This window comes from Gavialis gangeticus, unplaced genomic scaffold, assembly GCF_001723915.1.
Source record: "Gavialis gangeticus isolate Ggan-Ray unplaced genomic scaffold, GavGan_comp1, whole genome shotgun sequence".
Lineage (NCBI taxonomy): Eukaryota > Metazoa > Chordata > Crocodylia > Gavialidae > Gavialis > Gavialis gangeticus.
In genome coordinates this window covers 13192890-13210106 of record NW_017729011.1, presented here as the reverse complement: position 1 = coordinate 13210106, position 17217 = coordinate 13192890, and the positions used below count along the sequence as shown (strand labels likewise).

Sequence of the window (17217 nt, the reverse complement as noted above, 5' to 3'; positions counted from 1 at the left end):
TGCCACTGACCCCAGCTCTGCAGTACTGGTGGGGATCTGTGCTGTACAGCCCTGACCCCATGCACCCTGTGCCTGCTCTGGGCTCGCCTGTCCAGGCTCAGCAGTGGTAGCACAAGACAGAAGCTGCTGCTCAGCACAGGGGGAAAACAGCCCCTTCCCTTCCCACTGCCAGTGTTTCCTGGTGCAGCTGCCTGGAGCCCATGCCGGGCTGCCCTGCATCTCCACTGCCATCACTGCTGCCTTGCGGCCACCCTGCGGAGCAGCAGTGACAGCGCAGAGCAGATGCAGAGTAGTGCCACACGGGCTCTGGGCTTCCTCCCGGCACTGAGCCACAGTTTCTGTCTTGCACTGCCGCTTCTCAGCCTGGGCGAGCAAGCCTGGAGCATGTGCAGCGTCAGGGCTGTGCAGCGTGGGTCCCTGCTGATCCTGTGGGGCTGGCAGTGGCAGCAACCAGTAGAAACTACCTGCTACTTGTGCTGCCTAGAAAGGCAGACCCGCTGCAGAGTTGCCCCAGCCCCACTGTATGCCCACGGGGTGGCAACACACTCCACGGCTGGATTGTGCCTGGGCCAGGAGACGAAGGGACCCGCCATGGGTCAGATCCGGCCCGCGTGCCATATTTTGCCCACCCCTGGATAAGACAGACATTACTACCTTCAAAAAATGTTTGTTTGTGGGTAAGCAATTCTCTTCCATCTCACTTCGATTTCTTAATGAGCTTCTATCACCAAAGGTCCTAAACAAATATCTCTTTATTGAGTTGAGAGGTGGTGCCTTAGATAAGAATGAGATTCTGTGTATACATATTGTAGATCAAATTCTTGTTCACTGCTGAAATGCCCACAAAATTTGCTGTGTGTCTTGCTAAAGCCATATAAAGCTGCATTTATAATCTGCTTAGCAATGGCTTCATTTTCTCTTCCAACACCCCATTTTAGCCCAGAATGTGAATAAATGGTGTGGGGGTTTATGAATTAAAAACATGCTTTGTTGTTAGTGAACAAAAACACAGACTTGAGCCCTCTGCCTGGAATCCCACTCGGAGGCATCGAGCACAGAAGAATAGTGGACCTGCTACTCTGGGAGTTGTCAGGGAGCCAAATTGAGGGGTAGACAATTCTCTTTTGCTCTCCAGCTGCTGTGTGAAGGTTTTCGAAGCGTTGTCTATGTTCAGAGCCTTTTCCAGAATGCGGCCCCGTAATATAATCAGAGCAATCAATTGTTAATTAGTGTTGTTTTTATTTGAACAATTTTAGCTGCCTCTACAGAGAGGGTTAAATTCTGACTTCTTTTGCGAGAAGCACACTGGTTGTGGGAGCTGAACTGTCGAGGAGAGGCAAACAGTACCCATGCTGTTATGCCCGGAGGTGATGTGCACTCAACAACACCTTCACTGCTGCTTCAGAAAGTCCAATCCCTTCCTGTGCTTCTAGTGAGGCTTGGAGTGCTACTGGACACGCTAGTTAGTGGCTCTTTCTTCCTTTTCCCTGCTCCAGGAGTGTTTGTGGCATCACGTTCCCTGACTTCTTTTGATGGTGGGGAATTGGGGAAAGATGATTCTGGTATCATCGCCTTCCCTGACAAGTCCACGTAACACAAGGCAGAACTTAACCTTCAGAGCAATAATAATTGTCTTTATTGTTATAGCAGACAGCTTAGCAAAGTGTCTTTTTCATGTCTACTGAAGAAAAGCATAAAATGTTAGGCTATAAAAGATATTTTAAAAGGCAAAATAAAATAGATGCAATGAGAATATGGCTTTGGGCATGGGTTGTTGCAGAAAGGGATAAAAGGAGAAATTTTGTAAAATTCAGAGGGATGTGCAGTGGTGAGTCAACACAAGAAATTCACATTTTTGTGTACCCAGTATGAATTATTCCTGTTCTTTATATTGATTCCTTTTTGATCTTAGTGGAGAAAGCTAATCTACTGTTTGTTACTTTGTATTACAGGCATTTTTTAGTTTTCTTTTAAGACATGTCTTAAAAGATGTGTCTTTATGCACTTATTTATTTATGCACATTTCATACCATGCTTTTTTTTGTGCTCCGTTTTCACATCATTCCATACTTTATATAGTTTCTTGAAAGAACAGAAGAGACCATGATGCCAGCTGAAGATTTTCAAAATGATAAGCATACACAGAGCTGTCAGCCTTCTGAGAAGACCAGTGAGGTAGGATCGTATCAAAAAGATTGTATAAAATTTTTACTAGTGGGCTACATGCTTTGGTTGCACAATTACAGCTATTTAACTTGATATATTCAAGAGGCATTTCTTCTTGCTGTATTTCTAGTTTGCAAGACTAGCCTCTGAAGCTCTCTATAAATAGGTGGAGTCCGTCTTTACTGTGAATGTAGTATGTCTTGACATCATGCATACTTAACTGTTTCTTGGTATTTGACTTAATCCTTAGTATGAATACTCAGAAATCCCTGCCTCAGTCCTTTTTCTTGCTGTATCAGAGAGGAACTCAACCAGTCCTACAGGGCCTTAAAGTAAAGCCCCTTAAAATAGGTGGCCATTGCAATCAGGTTCATAGTGTGGCTGGAGGTAGTAATATCCATCTGCTGTCATCTCTGAGCAAAAATAATTGAGTATCCTTGTTCAGGGTTCAAACAATTACATAGTGAATCACTGGAAGAACCTGCACTCGTATTCAGTCCTAGAATATGCCATCCCCTTATGTGTCATTAAAAAGAGAGATGTTATATCATGGAAAATGCTTAAAACCAAATGCAAACTTACCTTTTCTTTTCAAAATTATCAGTTAAAAGAATACTGTGAGATGTGTTTTAAAGTCTGTAATTTCTCCATATCCATATTTACCTAGGTACACTCTCAGTTGTCTTTGAAGCATCATCTTGATCTCTACAAGCCTGTAAATGATGCAGTATAAATAGTCTCTCAGTTATGTTTACAAGCTTATAATACACACTTTTAAGTTTCTCACTGACGATGTCTCCTGAGTCAGTAAATTCAAACGAGCGCAGTCTAAACCCTAATGTAACCCATGGAAGAACTACCATTGATGTAAATGGAAGTTGCATCATGCTCCATAGGTATGCTCTTCATCTGTGGAGGTTATTTATATAGAGAATAATAGAGCTGCCCCTGCCGATCCTAAGTGTAGTTTGTGCCATGCCTAGTAAAATGCAGGGCCATTTTAAATGAGTGAGGTTTTGACGGTGCCTTTTTTGAGAGACTGTAGTTATGGAAGGCTATCTAATACTTGTCATTTTTTCCTTTCTCATACCCTGAGGACTCATGGAACCAAATCTCTAACTCTTATTCGCTCCATTTTTGCTGAGTGCTGTAAATAAAGTGCCCCGGCAGATTCACAATGACCCTTTGTCTACACATCTACATGGACTCTGTTGAATGGAGAGGAATTGGAGATGGAAGTTTGGAGAAGTCTTTTATAGATCTCATTTGGATTGGTGATCGATGTAGTCTAATGGCACTTGTTGCTTTTCATGGTTTTGTGGCTAGTGATAAAAGCTGGACTGACAGCATGAACGAGTGGAGACTCTAGCACTGCTGAGTGCTTTGAAAAGCACTTTTATACAACTGCAAGCGTTGCAGTGCTAAGTGACGAAATTGAGAAAACGGCTGTATTGCGTTTTTGAACTAAAACATGTTGGAGGTGCTTTAGTTCAAAAATGCACCGCCACCATTTTCTGCATGCTGTTGCAAATTTCTCCACTTATACTACTGCACACGGCACAGTACAGTTTGCCTTAGCTTGCGTGTCGATTAATCGAGTCTGCTTCAAAACAGCAGATCTCTGGTGCTTTGTAGGACAGAAAAGTATGTGTATAAATGCCCTGTGTAGAGGGACTGTTCCCCTACAAGAAGGGTTTGTACCTAGCATCTGAGAGCACAATTTAATTCTGAAAGACAGGTGATTCAAATAAGACCCCGTCATGGAGCTGGCTGCCAGTCAGAGGCCACCTCCCAGGAATGTCATTCCTTCAGGGAAATCTACTAACTGGTAAACAGCTGGTCTGTATGAATTAACCGTATCCAATGTGATGTTCGTTAGTTTTTATATTAATAAACAGTAAGCAGAATGTCTGTGTATGCTTTATAATGTAGATTAAGACCATCAAAAATTACAAAACCTGATTACAAGAAGATTACAGGCCTGAACATAATAGAATCCCGCATACCTGCCTAATAAGAAAATATTTGCAATTTTTTTAACAGATAACTCCTGCAGACATTTCAGAGGGTTTCTGCAAAGATAGACATTATAGGAATCTAAATAAGCCTCAGGTTGAACATGATAGAGCTGGCAAACACTTTGGCAGAATAGAGATGAGCGAACATGAAGCAGCGGAGATGAGCCTGTTCACATCTCTTTTAAATGAAAATGGAACATCTGTACTTGAATCTAGGTAAGCATGAGGGTTATACACTGCTTCTGACAGTATTTCTATTTGAGGAGAGAATAAAGTAATTTTGCTAAAGTGAATTTAGATAATGTCACTGTCTAATTTACCTGAGAGATTGGCAAGGCTCCTTCAGAACCATTTCAGTCTATCATGCAATTAAGTAATTAGGAAACATACTATCAGTAGAAAAAATCCTTATGAAAAATCCATTTCAAGAGAAGTTTCTCCAAAGGTATCTGTGTATAGAGCCACACTGTAGAAACTGATCTTCTTCAGGCTGAAGGACTAGTAGGAATAAAGTGGGGAAAAATAATGCTTTTCACTTTTTTTTTTTTTGAATCCAGGTATTTGAAAGTCTGTCTACACAAGACATTTACTGCAGAATATACTAATTAGCTCAACAGTAAACATTTTATATCTACACCTGCATCCCTATTAGGCTGGAGTAAACTAATTAACTCTAAATACAAGTACTGTTCCACTGCAGAGTTTTTTTTCTCTGCAGCATTGCATATGTAGATGCTGCCCTGGCTGGCTGGCTGGGACATGAGGATGCTTCAGGGCGGGGGCTGCCTGTTGGCTAGCCCTGCCCTGGAGCACTCTTGTGCTGCAGCCAGACCCTCCGCAGCACATTAAGCCTGGGGGAGTGGCCTTGGGCTGGCGGGCTGGCCCCCTGAATCCCCTGCTGGCCAGGGCTGCTCTGACCCAGCTCAGTGTGCTGCAGTCCTAGGTGCATGTTCAAATGGTGTGCTTGGGAGCAGTCTTGCAATCTGACCTGTTTCAAGAGATGCTTGTTTTCAGACACGGTCCGTTTGAAATTGGTGCTCTCTGCCTGCTGAGATTAGTTTGTAGGACTAAAGGCTACCTCATAACACCCATCTAAGCTGGGTAGGTAGCATAACAACTTATAGTGTGGTTTGCTGAGGAAGCAAGAAATGACCTGCCCAAGGTCATACAGCAGTTGCAGAGCTGCTTATAACCTTCAGCAGTCTTGATTCTCAGTCTCCTTGCCTCTTAAAAAATGGGATTTCCTTAGCTTCTGTGGCTCTGGGTTGAAAGCGAGTAAAGTGGGAGATAAAGTAAAGCCTTTTGCTACAAAAGCCCTCCCTCTCCCATAGCTTGACTGTGAAGCTTACCCGGTTTGCTTGTGGGAGTGCTTGTTTTTATTGACATCATTGAAAAAGGAAGTTTAGAGCTGTAGTTTCTTTATGACAGAACATGAGCTTTTTAAGCTCAAGCATTAAATCTTTTTTAAAAAACACAAAAGGTTAAGGTTTTAGGAGAGGGTATTTTGAAATAAATTATATTTGTTTGAAAAATAATTCCAATTCTGAATAAGAGCAGATGGCCTCAAGTGTTCTCTGGCTGTATTTGCTCTCAGAGCTGAGGTGAACTTCATTGGCAGCTCAGTCTGCACTTGTGCAGTTCATTTCAAACATTGTTCCTCAAGTGAATCACAGCCTTGAATTTACTCCAGGCACTTACATGATTGTATGTAGAACGGTCCATGCTATCCTTTGCCTGTAGTTGGCCCTACAGGATAATCGACTGACAAAAGATTTCTGGAAATAATTATTTCTTCCCCAGCATGCCATCCGGAAAGAGAGGTAAAAAGATACTGTTGATAATATAGTGCACTTTACCTAAGGATTTCAAAACACTTTTTACGAGTACAACAGATAAAGGTTCACAGCACCTGGTAGAATAGATAAGGATTATTATCCCCACTTTATAGTTGGGGAAACTGGGGCTCTAAGCAATTTAAGCAACCCGCACACAGCAAGTCCCTGGTTGAGTTGGAACCAAGTAGTTTTGCATCATAATTCCTTACTTAAATGACTAAAGCATCTGGCTGTAGGATACTGAATTATGTCCTCTCCACTGCTTTGTGGAGCCCTCTATTATTTTTTCCTCTATTGGTTCTGCCCAGGTTATCATGACCTGGATTGCAGGTTAGTGTGACTCCTTTTGGTACTCATCAGCCTCATTTCTTCAGGTAGCCACAGGGGCTTCTGGAAAGTTACACAACCTATCTTCTCTGTAAAGCGCCTTGAGCAGTTCCATGAATACGAGACCCAATCTCTGTTTCACCTGTTCAAGATATTACTCTGCCTCTGTGTAGCTACAAAAGCTCTAGTTCTGTCTTCTGCAGTTAAGTACTCAACCAGTCCTATGCTTCTCCATTATTATTCAAGCCAGCCAAGAAGTATAAATGATTTTAGTTGTCAAGACAATGCTTAGTGGCAGATGAGGAGATATTACTGTCTTAAAAGATGAATATATAATGTTGTTTTATTTCTTAACCTTACTTAAAAGTCTGCTAATGAGCAATTCCATCACCATCATCTTTAGCACTCTAGTGTGTAATCTTTTCTGTGTCCTAGTATAAATTACCAGACTGACTGGTGATGAGTCTCCACTGTTGGGTAACTTAATTCTCATTAATGATATTAGATGGCAGAAAAAAAGATATAAAAAGCATAGTTAGCATCTTCCATTTCAAATGCCAGATACAAAAATGCTGTTGTTTTAAATGCCGGTTTATATATGTAGTGGCTCAAACAGTTCTTTATTGGACTCATTAAATCAGCCTTGGAATTTGAGGCCTTGTGTATAATTTAATGTCCCTTATTTAACTTATGTTTACTCTTAAAACATTGCTTTCCAGAATGTGGCCCATGGACCATGATTATCTGTGGCACATATGATGGGGGTCTGCAGAGCTAGTTTGGCGCATGCTTCTGGCTGCTTCTCTGTGCTTCCAGTTCTACCCTGTGTTAAAAGACAGCTGAAGTATCTGAAAGGCCAAATTTTCACAACAGAGTCCAAAATTTAGTAGTTCCTGTGTTTTCAATGGCCACTTCATTAAGGTTTCCAAATGGGAGGGTAAACTCTTCTGAAAAACTGACCCTAAATTGTGTTGTTTGGGGTAAACAATTGCTGTAATTGTCACAGGCTAATTAGTTAATCAAGAATGGGAGGAAGGGATGTAGTCTCCAAGATCAGGAATGGAAAGGGGAATCATCCATAAGGTGATCTCTCTATTCTGGCATGGTCCATACCAAGATTCAGTTTGAGATCCTGTGATCTAATCTATCGGGAGGTAAAATGGAATCTCCTAGGAGTATACGGTTATGTCCAAGCTCTGCAAAAGTGTTTCTTCAGTGTTCTTGTTTTCTTAAACAAAAGGCTTTTTTTTTTCTTCCTTTCTGAATAAAGCAGACAAGAACAAATGAAAATTGTAAGTGAACTGTTAGATCATCTGAACACAACTAAGGAAGAATGTTCATTTGAAGAAATAGAGAATAAGGATGAAAAAGATCTTAGGCAAATGATTATTCAACTAAGAACTGAACTCACATATTTCAAGCAGGTCAATAAATTCTTAAAGCAGCAAGAAGAACTGAAGTCAACTGTTGATGGGAAAGAGAAGCTTTATCCAGATACAGCGCCACAGATTAATAAGGATATCGAATTGTTGAAAGTGGAACTGAAAGACACAGCTACACAAACAATGACTATAGAGAGTAATGTCATGAGATTCAAACATGAAGGCAAAAAAGAAACCTTAGAAGAAAAAAAATATTCAAGATTAAATGCAGAAAAAGAACACCAGCAAGAAAATGTGTTTAAGGAAGATGAGCAGCATGAGAGACTTTCTCGTGCAAGTAGAACAAATAAAGTAAGTTTGTTTAAGATTCTATTTTTACCGCTTAGGGGATAGATACACAGCAAAGTGCTTTATTTCTAAAGTGAATCTTGGTTTTGTGTAATTTTAAAAATTAGTTGATGAGGTTTCCGCCAAATATATTTCAGATTAATTGTACTTGCTGTTCAATGCCTTTTCATCCTATACTTTAATGTGCTTAAGAAACATTAATTAATTAGGCTTCGCTGCTCAGTTGGAGTAGATACGGGTGAATATTATAACTGGTGGACAGATGGATAAATTATAGTCTAAGGGCCTGATTCTTTACTCCCTTAAATCTGCCATAGTTGTTCACAAGAGAGTAAAATGGGTCTGAAAGCATACTATTCTGAAATGGCAATGTGGTCAGTTTGAGAATGAGTTCTGAAAAATCTGCTATTTGCCTAATATCCAGTGAGCCACTGGAGAGTTAGAAATATATTTCACCTTACCTAAAATCCTTTTATTAAGTTTTACCATTGCTGTTTATTCTTAGGCAAGTAAGACCAAATTTTGAAAAGTGGCCCCAATTCTTTGTTACATTTTTGCATGCCCATATTGGTATATAACATTGCTAAAACTCTAATTTGACTGCAGATTGTAGACTTTTTGTTCAAGTTCAGCTTTTTGGCACGTAACTGCTGGATTTGCACGTGCATGGGGTTAGTGGCCCCCAACAGTGCTCGTTAAAACCTGGTATGAAACATTGCCTCTCCTAAAAAACATGCATTTATAATTGTAACAGTCTCTTTAGAATCTGGGTGGAAGCCCCTCTGAAGACGTTAGCTCCTGCAGAACAGGCAGGGACAGAGCTCTGCTTCTGAGATGCTGAACAGCTAAGGGGGACTGTAGTCCACTCTGAATAAGGAGTAGCTGCTGTGACCAGCAGTATCAACAGGACAGAAAGAGCTTTCTGTGTGGACCATCAGTATCCACAGTAGTAGATTATTAGCAACATCAAGTATTTCTCTCAAAACCTTTAATGCCTTTTATTTCAGTAGAATAACTGGACTCGGAGTATCAAAAACATTCCTGTGACCGTGTCACTGTAAAGTATTAATGAGTCAAATGTGATTAAAGGTTTTGGGTATGGAAGCCCTGGTCGTCTTCGTTTCATGGCAAGTGTGATATAAACAAACGTGCCCAAGTTCGTTAATGCATTGATTACGCTATGTAAGAGAAGAAGAATCAGAACCAAAACATAAAGCCCTTAGAAACTGAAGCTGAGCAGTTAAACAGGAACAACTATCAAAATATAAGTGCCTTCATGAGAGAGAAGCTTTTCAATTAGTCAGTTATTCTGTTAATCCTTCTTAGTGGAGAGGAAAAGGTTGGTTGACTCTGTTGGTGAATTGCAAGTTGGTCACTGTGAGAATGGTGTTACCTTTCTTGCTTTTTTACAGAGCAGACACAAAAGGAGAGGAGAGGTAGGACTTTAAAAAGTTTCGTTAATTTTCTCAAGATGCTAAGGGGTGTTTAGTCAGCCATGGATGTGTATGCATAGGGCGGGCAAGTGGGCCACAGCAGCGGTTGCTGTGGACCTTAACTTTCTTTCTCGGCCCAGGGCATTATCTGGTTAGTCTGGCAGGGTCCCTCTCCTTTACGGGTCATTCTCAGGCTGGGCAGCAGTCCATGTGCCATCTTATCCTGTCATGCTGGTGACCATATAATCATAGAAACTTATGTTTGGAAGGGACCTCAGGAGGTCATCTAGTCTAGTCCAACCCTCAGCTCAAGGCAGGACCATCCCCAACTAGATTATCCCAGCCAAGGCTTTGTCTATCCAGGTCTTAAAAACTTCCAAGATTCCACCACCTTTCTCAGTAGCCTGTTCCAGTCCTTTACTACCCACCAGGTGAGCAAATGTTCCTAATATCTAGCCTAAACGTCCATTTCTGCAACTTGAGACCATTGTTCCATGTTCTGTCTTCTGCCACCACTGAGAACAGTTCAGCTCCATCCTCTTTGGAAACCCCCCCTTCAGGTAGTTGAAGGCTGCTATTAAATCAGTCTTCTCTTCTCCAGACTAAATAAGCCCAGTTCCCTTGGTCTCTCATCAGAAGTCATGTGGCCCAGCCCCCTGATCATTTTTGTTGTCTTCCATGAGACTGTCTCCAAGTTTTCTACATCCCCCCTGTAGTGCAGGGCCCAAAACTGGATGCAGTATGCCATATGTGGCCTCACTAGTGCTGGATAGATGGGAATAATCACTTCCTTCAATCTGCTGGCAGTGCTTCTAGTAATGCAGCCCAGTATGCTGTTAGCCTTTTTTTCAACAAGGGCACACTGTTGGCTCAAATTCATCTTATTGTCCACTGTAACCCCCAGGTCCTTTTCTGCAGAACTGATGCTTAGCCAGTTGGTCCTCAGCCTGTACTGGTGCATGGGATTGTTCTGTCCTAAGTGTAGGACTTTGCACTGATCTTTATTGAACCTTATGAGATTTCTTTTGGTCCAATCCTCCAATTTGTCAAGGTCTCTCTGAATCCTAGCCCTACCCTCCAGAATTTCTGCTACTCCCTACAGCTTGGTATCATCTGCAGACTTCCTGAGGCATGCACTCCATCCCATCCTCCAGGTCAGTGATAAAGATATTGAACAAAACCAGCCCTGGGACTGACCCCTGGAGCACTCCACTTGATACCGGCTTCCAACTAGACGTCGAGCTGTTGGTTATTAACTACCCTTTGAGCCTGGTGATCCAGCCAGTTTTTTATTCACCTTCCAGTCCTGTCATCCAAACCGTACTTCCTTAGCTTGCTTGCAAGAATGCTGTTGGAGACCATATCAAGTGCACCTGGTTTCAGGAGCAGGCAAAAAGCTGAGAGAGAACACATAAAGAAGTGCCATACTGGATCAGACCAGTGGCCCATCTTACCCAGTATCCTGTCTCCGATAATGGCAGCAGTGGATCCTTTCACAGGACAGCACTGAACTTGATGTCTAAAGTGATCTATCGCCTCTTCAATACCCTGGTTCACTAGTTAGGCCTGAATTCCAACACGCTAGTTGTGGTTCCTTACTTTCCAATTTCATCTTCCTCTTGTTGATCAGTCACAACTCTTGATTTAGTTGCATCAGAAATCTTTCCTGTTTGCACTAATTCAGCATTTCTTTTAACTTTTTTTTTGGCTAACTTTGTAGAAACAGTGTTATGCAGTAGGCTGAGTTGGATTTTGCACATTGGACAGTTAAGACTAACAGGTGTCATACCATAGCCCTAACATGGATCTGAGAATAGTTCCAAGCACGTTTTAATGAAAGAATGAGGAATTTACCACAATTGGATTTATTTTCCAGCTTTCAAATGATATTGCATTCATAGGTACCAAAGGAATTGAGTATGTCATTAGCAAAAATGGAACTTGCTTTTTATTATTTTAAATTGTGTAAAGACTATAATTGCTAGGAAATGAATATAGAACAGTACTTCAGAATACATTAAATGGTAGAAGAAATTACAGGACTCATGACACACTAGTGGAGCAAATGCATAACAGAAGGTGTAAACTAGGTTTATTTGAAGAGGATAATATTGATTTTTATTATTATTTCACACAGTACTGTAGTTCTTGTCAGCAGAGTGTGTGAGTTTGAAAACTGAGATCTCATTCTTTCTGTCTTACAGTGTTGACAACTAAAATGTATTTATTGTTTGGGAAATTCCCAAAAGGGGACAGGCTAAAATCATAGAATCATAGAAAATTAGGGTTGGAAGGGACTCCAGGAGGTCATCTAGTCCAACCCCTGCTCAAAGCAGGACTGTTCCCCACTAGATAATCCGAGCCAGGCCTTAAAAACCTCCAAGGATGGAGATGCCACCACCTGTCTATGTAACCCATTCCAGTGCTTCACCACCCTCCTGGCGAGAACGTGTTTCCTAATATTTAACCTAAACTTCCCTTGCTGCAACTTGAGACCATTGCTTCTTGCTCTGCCCATTGCCACCACTGAGAACAGTTCATCTCCATCCTTTTTCAAACCCCCCTTCAGCTAGTTGAAGGCTGCTATTAAATCCCCTCTCAGTCTCCTCTTCTCTAGACTAAATAAGCCCCGTTCCCTCAACCTCTCCTCGTAAGACATGTGCCCCAGCCCCCTAACCAATTTTCCTTGCTCTGGTGGTTTACAGTTTATGATAAAACCAGCCAATTTCCCGTCAAGAATGACAGGGGAGGAGGGTGCTGTGATGGAGTGCTGCCACCTAATGCCCCATGCTGCTGCTGTTCTTCCTCTTGCAGGGAGCGGGGGGGAGGGGAGCCAAGGCCTCGCTCCTGGCCTCGGCTCCCCCACCCTCTGTCCGGTCCTTGGTGCGGCTTCGGAATCATGGCAGCGCTTCCCCACACTTGGAGCACTCTGATTGGTTGTTTCCATCAGCCAATCAGAGTGCGAATAAAGCATTACAGACTGACAGACGTAGGTTTTTATAATATTAGACTATTAGAGAGGGCGATGCAACATGGTCATAAATATAGGAAATTGGAGCCCTTCAGAGGCAGTGTTGTTCATCTTTTAGGGTGTGCGACAGAAGAAACTGTCCCTATGCACTAGTGTCCCTTTGTGATGGACACAACAAGCGGCACTCATTGGCTCAAAAGATTGAGGTGTGGGGGTGGGGAGGAGGCTTGGGGATGGTTGCTGAAATGCTGGGCCTGTTTGCATGAAGAGAGGAAGAAGCAAAGATAATGCCTTCAGCAATGTGTGAAGAATTAGGAGGGTCCTTTAGAGTGGGGAAAAAGAGGAATAGAAGTTAAGATACTAAGCTCAAAGATCCTTCATGGTATCTCTTGAATAAGTGAGTGACTAGTTAGACAAAACGGGAGATATAAATGTATGCCTCTAAGGCATACGCACAATATGCACTTAACATACCTGGTGATTATGAGTCTTTGTGCATAGACAGTCAATCTGCTGTCTTGATTCCACCACTAGAAGCCAGAAGACCCAGGGCTACGGATCCATAATCAGCAGTTATTTTTAGAAAATCATAAAAACTAGGCTAGGAGGATATCTCTGTTCCCTACAAATGCTCTTTTTCTTTGCAAGGGTATCACCATCTTATTTTCAAAGCTGCATAATAGATTAGTTAACTGATATGCGTAACATTTTGTTTGCATTTTTCCTGGTGAGAACCTGCTTATTACTGGCTAAGCCATATGTTGACTACATATGGCCAACCACCACATTTATTAAATGTGTGTTTCAGAGTGATTCCATTTACCTGTCCAAGAAGTCCCGTCTACCCGTTCCATTAAAGTCATCTAGATCATTAGGAAACATTCCATTAGCCTCCTGCACACACAAGCCAGATATGCATTTACAGCACCGGATCATGGCTGTTGATGAAGGTCTCAAGGAAAGTAAAATGCAAAGCGACCAACTTCAGCAACAAACAACAAGAGACAAAGAGTTATCTTTGAGCAAATCTCTAATTGAAAATTTTCAAGAGACGCCTCCTGAACAGAAAAGAGCATCAGTGAGAGGTAAATAAACATTTGCATTTAAAGAGCAGACAGAATAACATGTTGTATAGCTTGAAATATTAGCTTCTTTTCTTAAAGTGGAAATAAAAGGGAGATCACTTTAACATGCATATGATACTGCTTAATCTTACAGTTTGCTTGGGGACAAATACGTCTTGGAATACGTTTAGTGGCGTTTTCAAGTTAAATTTATCTTTATAGCTGTAGTGTAATGCAGCTTGGTAGGCAATAAAGGTACATGGTATACCTGGCATAAATATATAATAAATGAGTTTCGGAGCATGTTTATATTTATATTTGGGTAAACCAAAGTATTCATTTAAAGAATTTGAATTTGATGGAAAACATGTAAGACTGAAAGTATAGATGGCACTACCTTTGTTGTATAAGTGACTGTACCTAACATTCCCATTGATCAATCAAGTTCTCAGATGTCTGTTTCTAGTGTTCTGGGTTTAACTTAAATCCAGCAGTAAACAAAATATCTATATCAGCAAAGTATTACAGATTGAGACAGTGGACAATGTATATTAAAGGAAGATGCAGTTTGGTGAAAAATGCTTTTGGCTATAAGATCAATAAGTGAGGGGGTTATAAAGTCTGGATGGAGGAAAAGAGATATTTTAAGGATCTGAAATGAGGTGGAAGACAGAGTCTACATTTTCAGAAGGCGCAAATTGCAGAGGGACGAGTCGTCTTTGCCAACAGTGACTCTGGTAGAATGAGATGGATGCGTTGTACTTAAGTGAGTATGAAAAGAAGCAGTTGGAGACAAGAGGTTCTGAACTACTACTGAAGTTGATGGGACTTCACCCACTGACTTTAGTGCAATTAGGACCTAGTCAGTGGTCTGTGGAGTGAGCCAGATCAAATTTTGGCCTGGATCCTGAAATAGTTGGTTACCTATTGGAGCTTCAATAATCCTTTTGCTTGTAACCCTGCACATGTGCCTCAATGAAGAACAGCATTCAGCACATGCTAGGATTCAGGGGCTCTGGGAGGTTTATAGAAAATGATGTTGCAAATATTGTTAAAAAAATAAGTAATGTTATTGAATGTTTATTGATTTTAATTGACTCTTTATTGTAAATAGACACAAAAGTAGGTTAAGCACCACACTTTAAGTCAACTACTGGCTGTATTGTGAAGAGTGTTGAAAGTTTGTATGTACTCGTCAGGTGATGTCCCAGCACTAACATTTGGTGGTAAGATTGAGTAAGAAGCCCTTGACATTCAAATTCTTCATAATTATCCTGATAATTGATTCACACATTTAAAAATGTGTGCATAGGCTATTTCACATCAGTCGAATATTTACTATGGCAGTTCTTATTTAGATGACTTTGCCATTCTGAATTATTGCACTATTGGTTATTTTATTATCCACTTTTGACTCTTTTTTTTCCAGTCACTTCCAGCTTTCTGTTTTATTTTTCCTTCTAGCCGAGTCAGTGATGCCTTTGGACTACAAAGAGGTCCAGGTGGATGCTTTGGATGGTGGATTTGATACCCATGACAAGAATGAAAATAAAACCAACAACAGTCAGAGAGATAGGCAAGGTAGAGTATGACAACAAAATAATGAGAGCAGGATTCTGAAACCTACTAATATTAATATTTTATATGTAAATTGTAGATGATTTCATATTAACCATTTTTCCTTGATTATTTTTTCTTTTTTTTTGGCTTTCAATATTGTTTACTTAATTAGTACAGAATTACTGTCCCCAAGAATTCCAAGTTAGTATCTTAAGGGATATGTTTTCTGAAGAGTCACAAGGATGTATGACCAGTTTCCAGTAAAAATGAGTTGCATGCCTAACTCCCTATATGCTCTCCTGCAAACGTCCGCAATTCTTTTGATTCATTTTGCGAACTGAATATATTCATTACTGTGTGCTTTTGCATACATGATGAAATGCAAGGATGAAGCAATAGAACGATAGCATTTTGCTTATCTGAATTTATATGAAGGCATTTGACTTGCCTGAAACCTGAATCATTTAATGAAAATGTAAATGGGGTTAATACTGTGTAGTATGTGGTTTTATATAATCCATTTGTCTTTCTGAGAGGGCTTGAATGACCTATTTATCTAGCTGCATGAAGAATACTGAGTATCAGACTAATTTTGCAACCCTTGCCCATGTGAGTAATTTTTACTCGTGAGGAGTCCCGCTGAAGTCAATCAGTAAGAGTTGGAGAATCAAATCATACGCATTTAGTTAAGGAGCAGTTACTGACTCATGAAAAACGATTACAAGCATTCTAATTAGAAACAGTGCTTCCATATTTTCTGTTTCTATTTCTCATTTTTATTATATGGGACATTTGTGTGAAAGCAGGATTATTGAGTTTGAGTTCATCTGGTCTCACGGTTTATTTGTCATCTGAATCTGCAACCTTCTGTGACACCTTAATCATTATAGCAACCAACTGCAAAGTCGGGATTATGCCTTTCAGGTGGAGAATAAGCAGGAGGAGGCAGTGAACTAGGAAGCAGTCGCTTCTCTAGCGTAAGCAATGATGCAGCATTGCAGGTCTCAGGTTGTGCAGCGTCTTGTTTTTCAGTATGCATGGGATAGATAAGCACATTGTGATTTTTCTCATGCTCTGATTCAGGTGGCAGAATTATTTATATTTTCTTGTGCTCAAGCTTGACTCGCCCCTCCATGTTCATCCCGCTCCCTTAGACCAATCTATTTGCAATCTGTTGAGTTGAGCTTTGGATTGAGTTAAAGCGTGATAGCTGAACATCTTCAACTGCTGTTGAAATTTGTGGGAGCAGTGCCAGTTGAAGGTACTTAGGACTTTGCAGGGTCAAGCCCTTAAGGAATTAAAATGAAAACTCCTCCTTGGAAGCCTTGCTACTTTACGTGACTTTCCTTTGGTTGGTATGCCTGTTTCCAAACTTTTTAAAGGTTTAGTCGGTAGACTGTTGAATCTGCTTTACACCTCAGTTAAGGAAAACAAATTCTGATGACTCAGACCAATATGAGTGGTTGACTGGCTCTCGTACCATAAATGGAGATAACTAGAATATAGTCTTCAAAGTATGTTGTCTGAGCTGGACTTCTCAGCATGATGCAAGCTCATGGAATCTGGTCTGTCACTAGTCTTTAGAATTCCTTATTATTTTATCAGTAACTTCCATGTTTAGGTCTTACTTCATTTTCGTCTGACAGTTGGCCACTGAAGCCCTGATGTTTCTATTTTGAACGTTCTAGTCCTAAAGCAATGTGGCTTTCACAATATGTTGTTCCATCTTTTTTGGCACGTGGTCATTCTCATATTTAGTAATAATAAGCTCATATACCGCACCCACCCTTTCCCCAAAAATCACCCTTCAAAGTTGGGGGCCTGTTTTACATGAGAAGCTGTTTTCTGTGCCAGAATAGATGTATGGGGGGTGTTGGAATGGCTGCCAGGAGCTGGCTCCATGTTGGGTTCCTGGCAGCAAGCAAGAAGGGTGGAGACTGCAACCCAGGGTCGCTCATTCTCTCCTTGTAAGATCCGCAGCTCAGGCTTTAATCCAGTCACAGTTTCTGCTGAATTAGCAGTAGGTTTTCGCACAGCAGCCAAAAACTGCTATCAATTCAGCAGCAGCTGTGACTGGGTTAAAGTTCGAGCTGTGGATTTTGCAAGAAGAGAG

At 41.0% G+C, this 17217-nt stretch overlaps 1 protein-coding gene across 2 annotated transcripts in view; it reads left to right on the top strand.

Moving 5' to 3' along the window:
• The window catches only part of CDK5RAP2 (CDK5 regulatory subunit associated protein 2), a 123810-nt gene that overhangs the window by 73063 nt on the left and 33530 nt on the right, over window positions 1-17217 (top strand). For both annotated transcript variants that reach the window (XM_019510521.1, XM_019510522.1), the window contains 5 exons: window positions 2080-2175; window positions 4210-4400; window positions 7620-8079; window positions 13289-13565; window positions 15009-15125. In XM_019510521.1, the coding sequence (XP_019366066.1) occupies window positions 2080-2175; window positions 4210-4400; window positions 7620-8079; window positions 13289-13565; window positions 15009-15125 (1141 nt within the window). The remainder of the gene's footprint in view (window positions 1-2079; window positions 2176-4209; window positions 4401-7619; window positions 8080-13288; window positions 13566-15008; window positions 15126-17217) is intronic.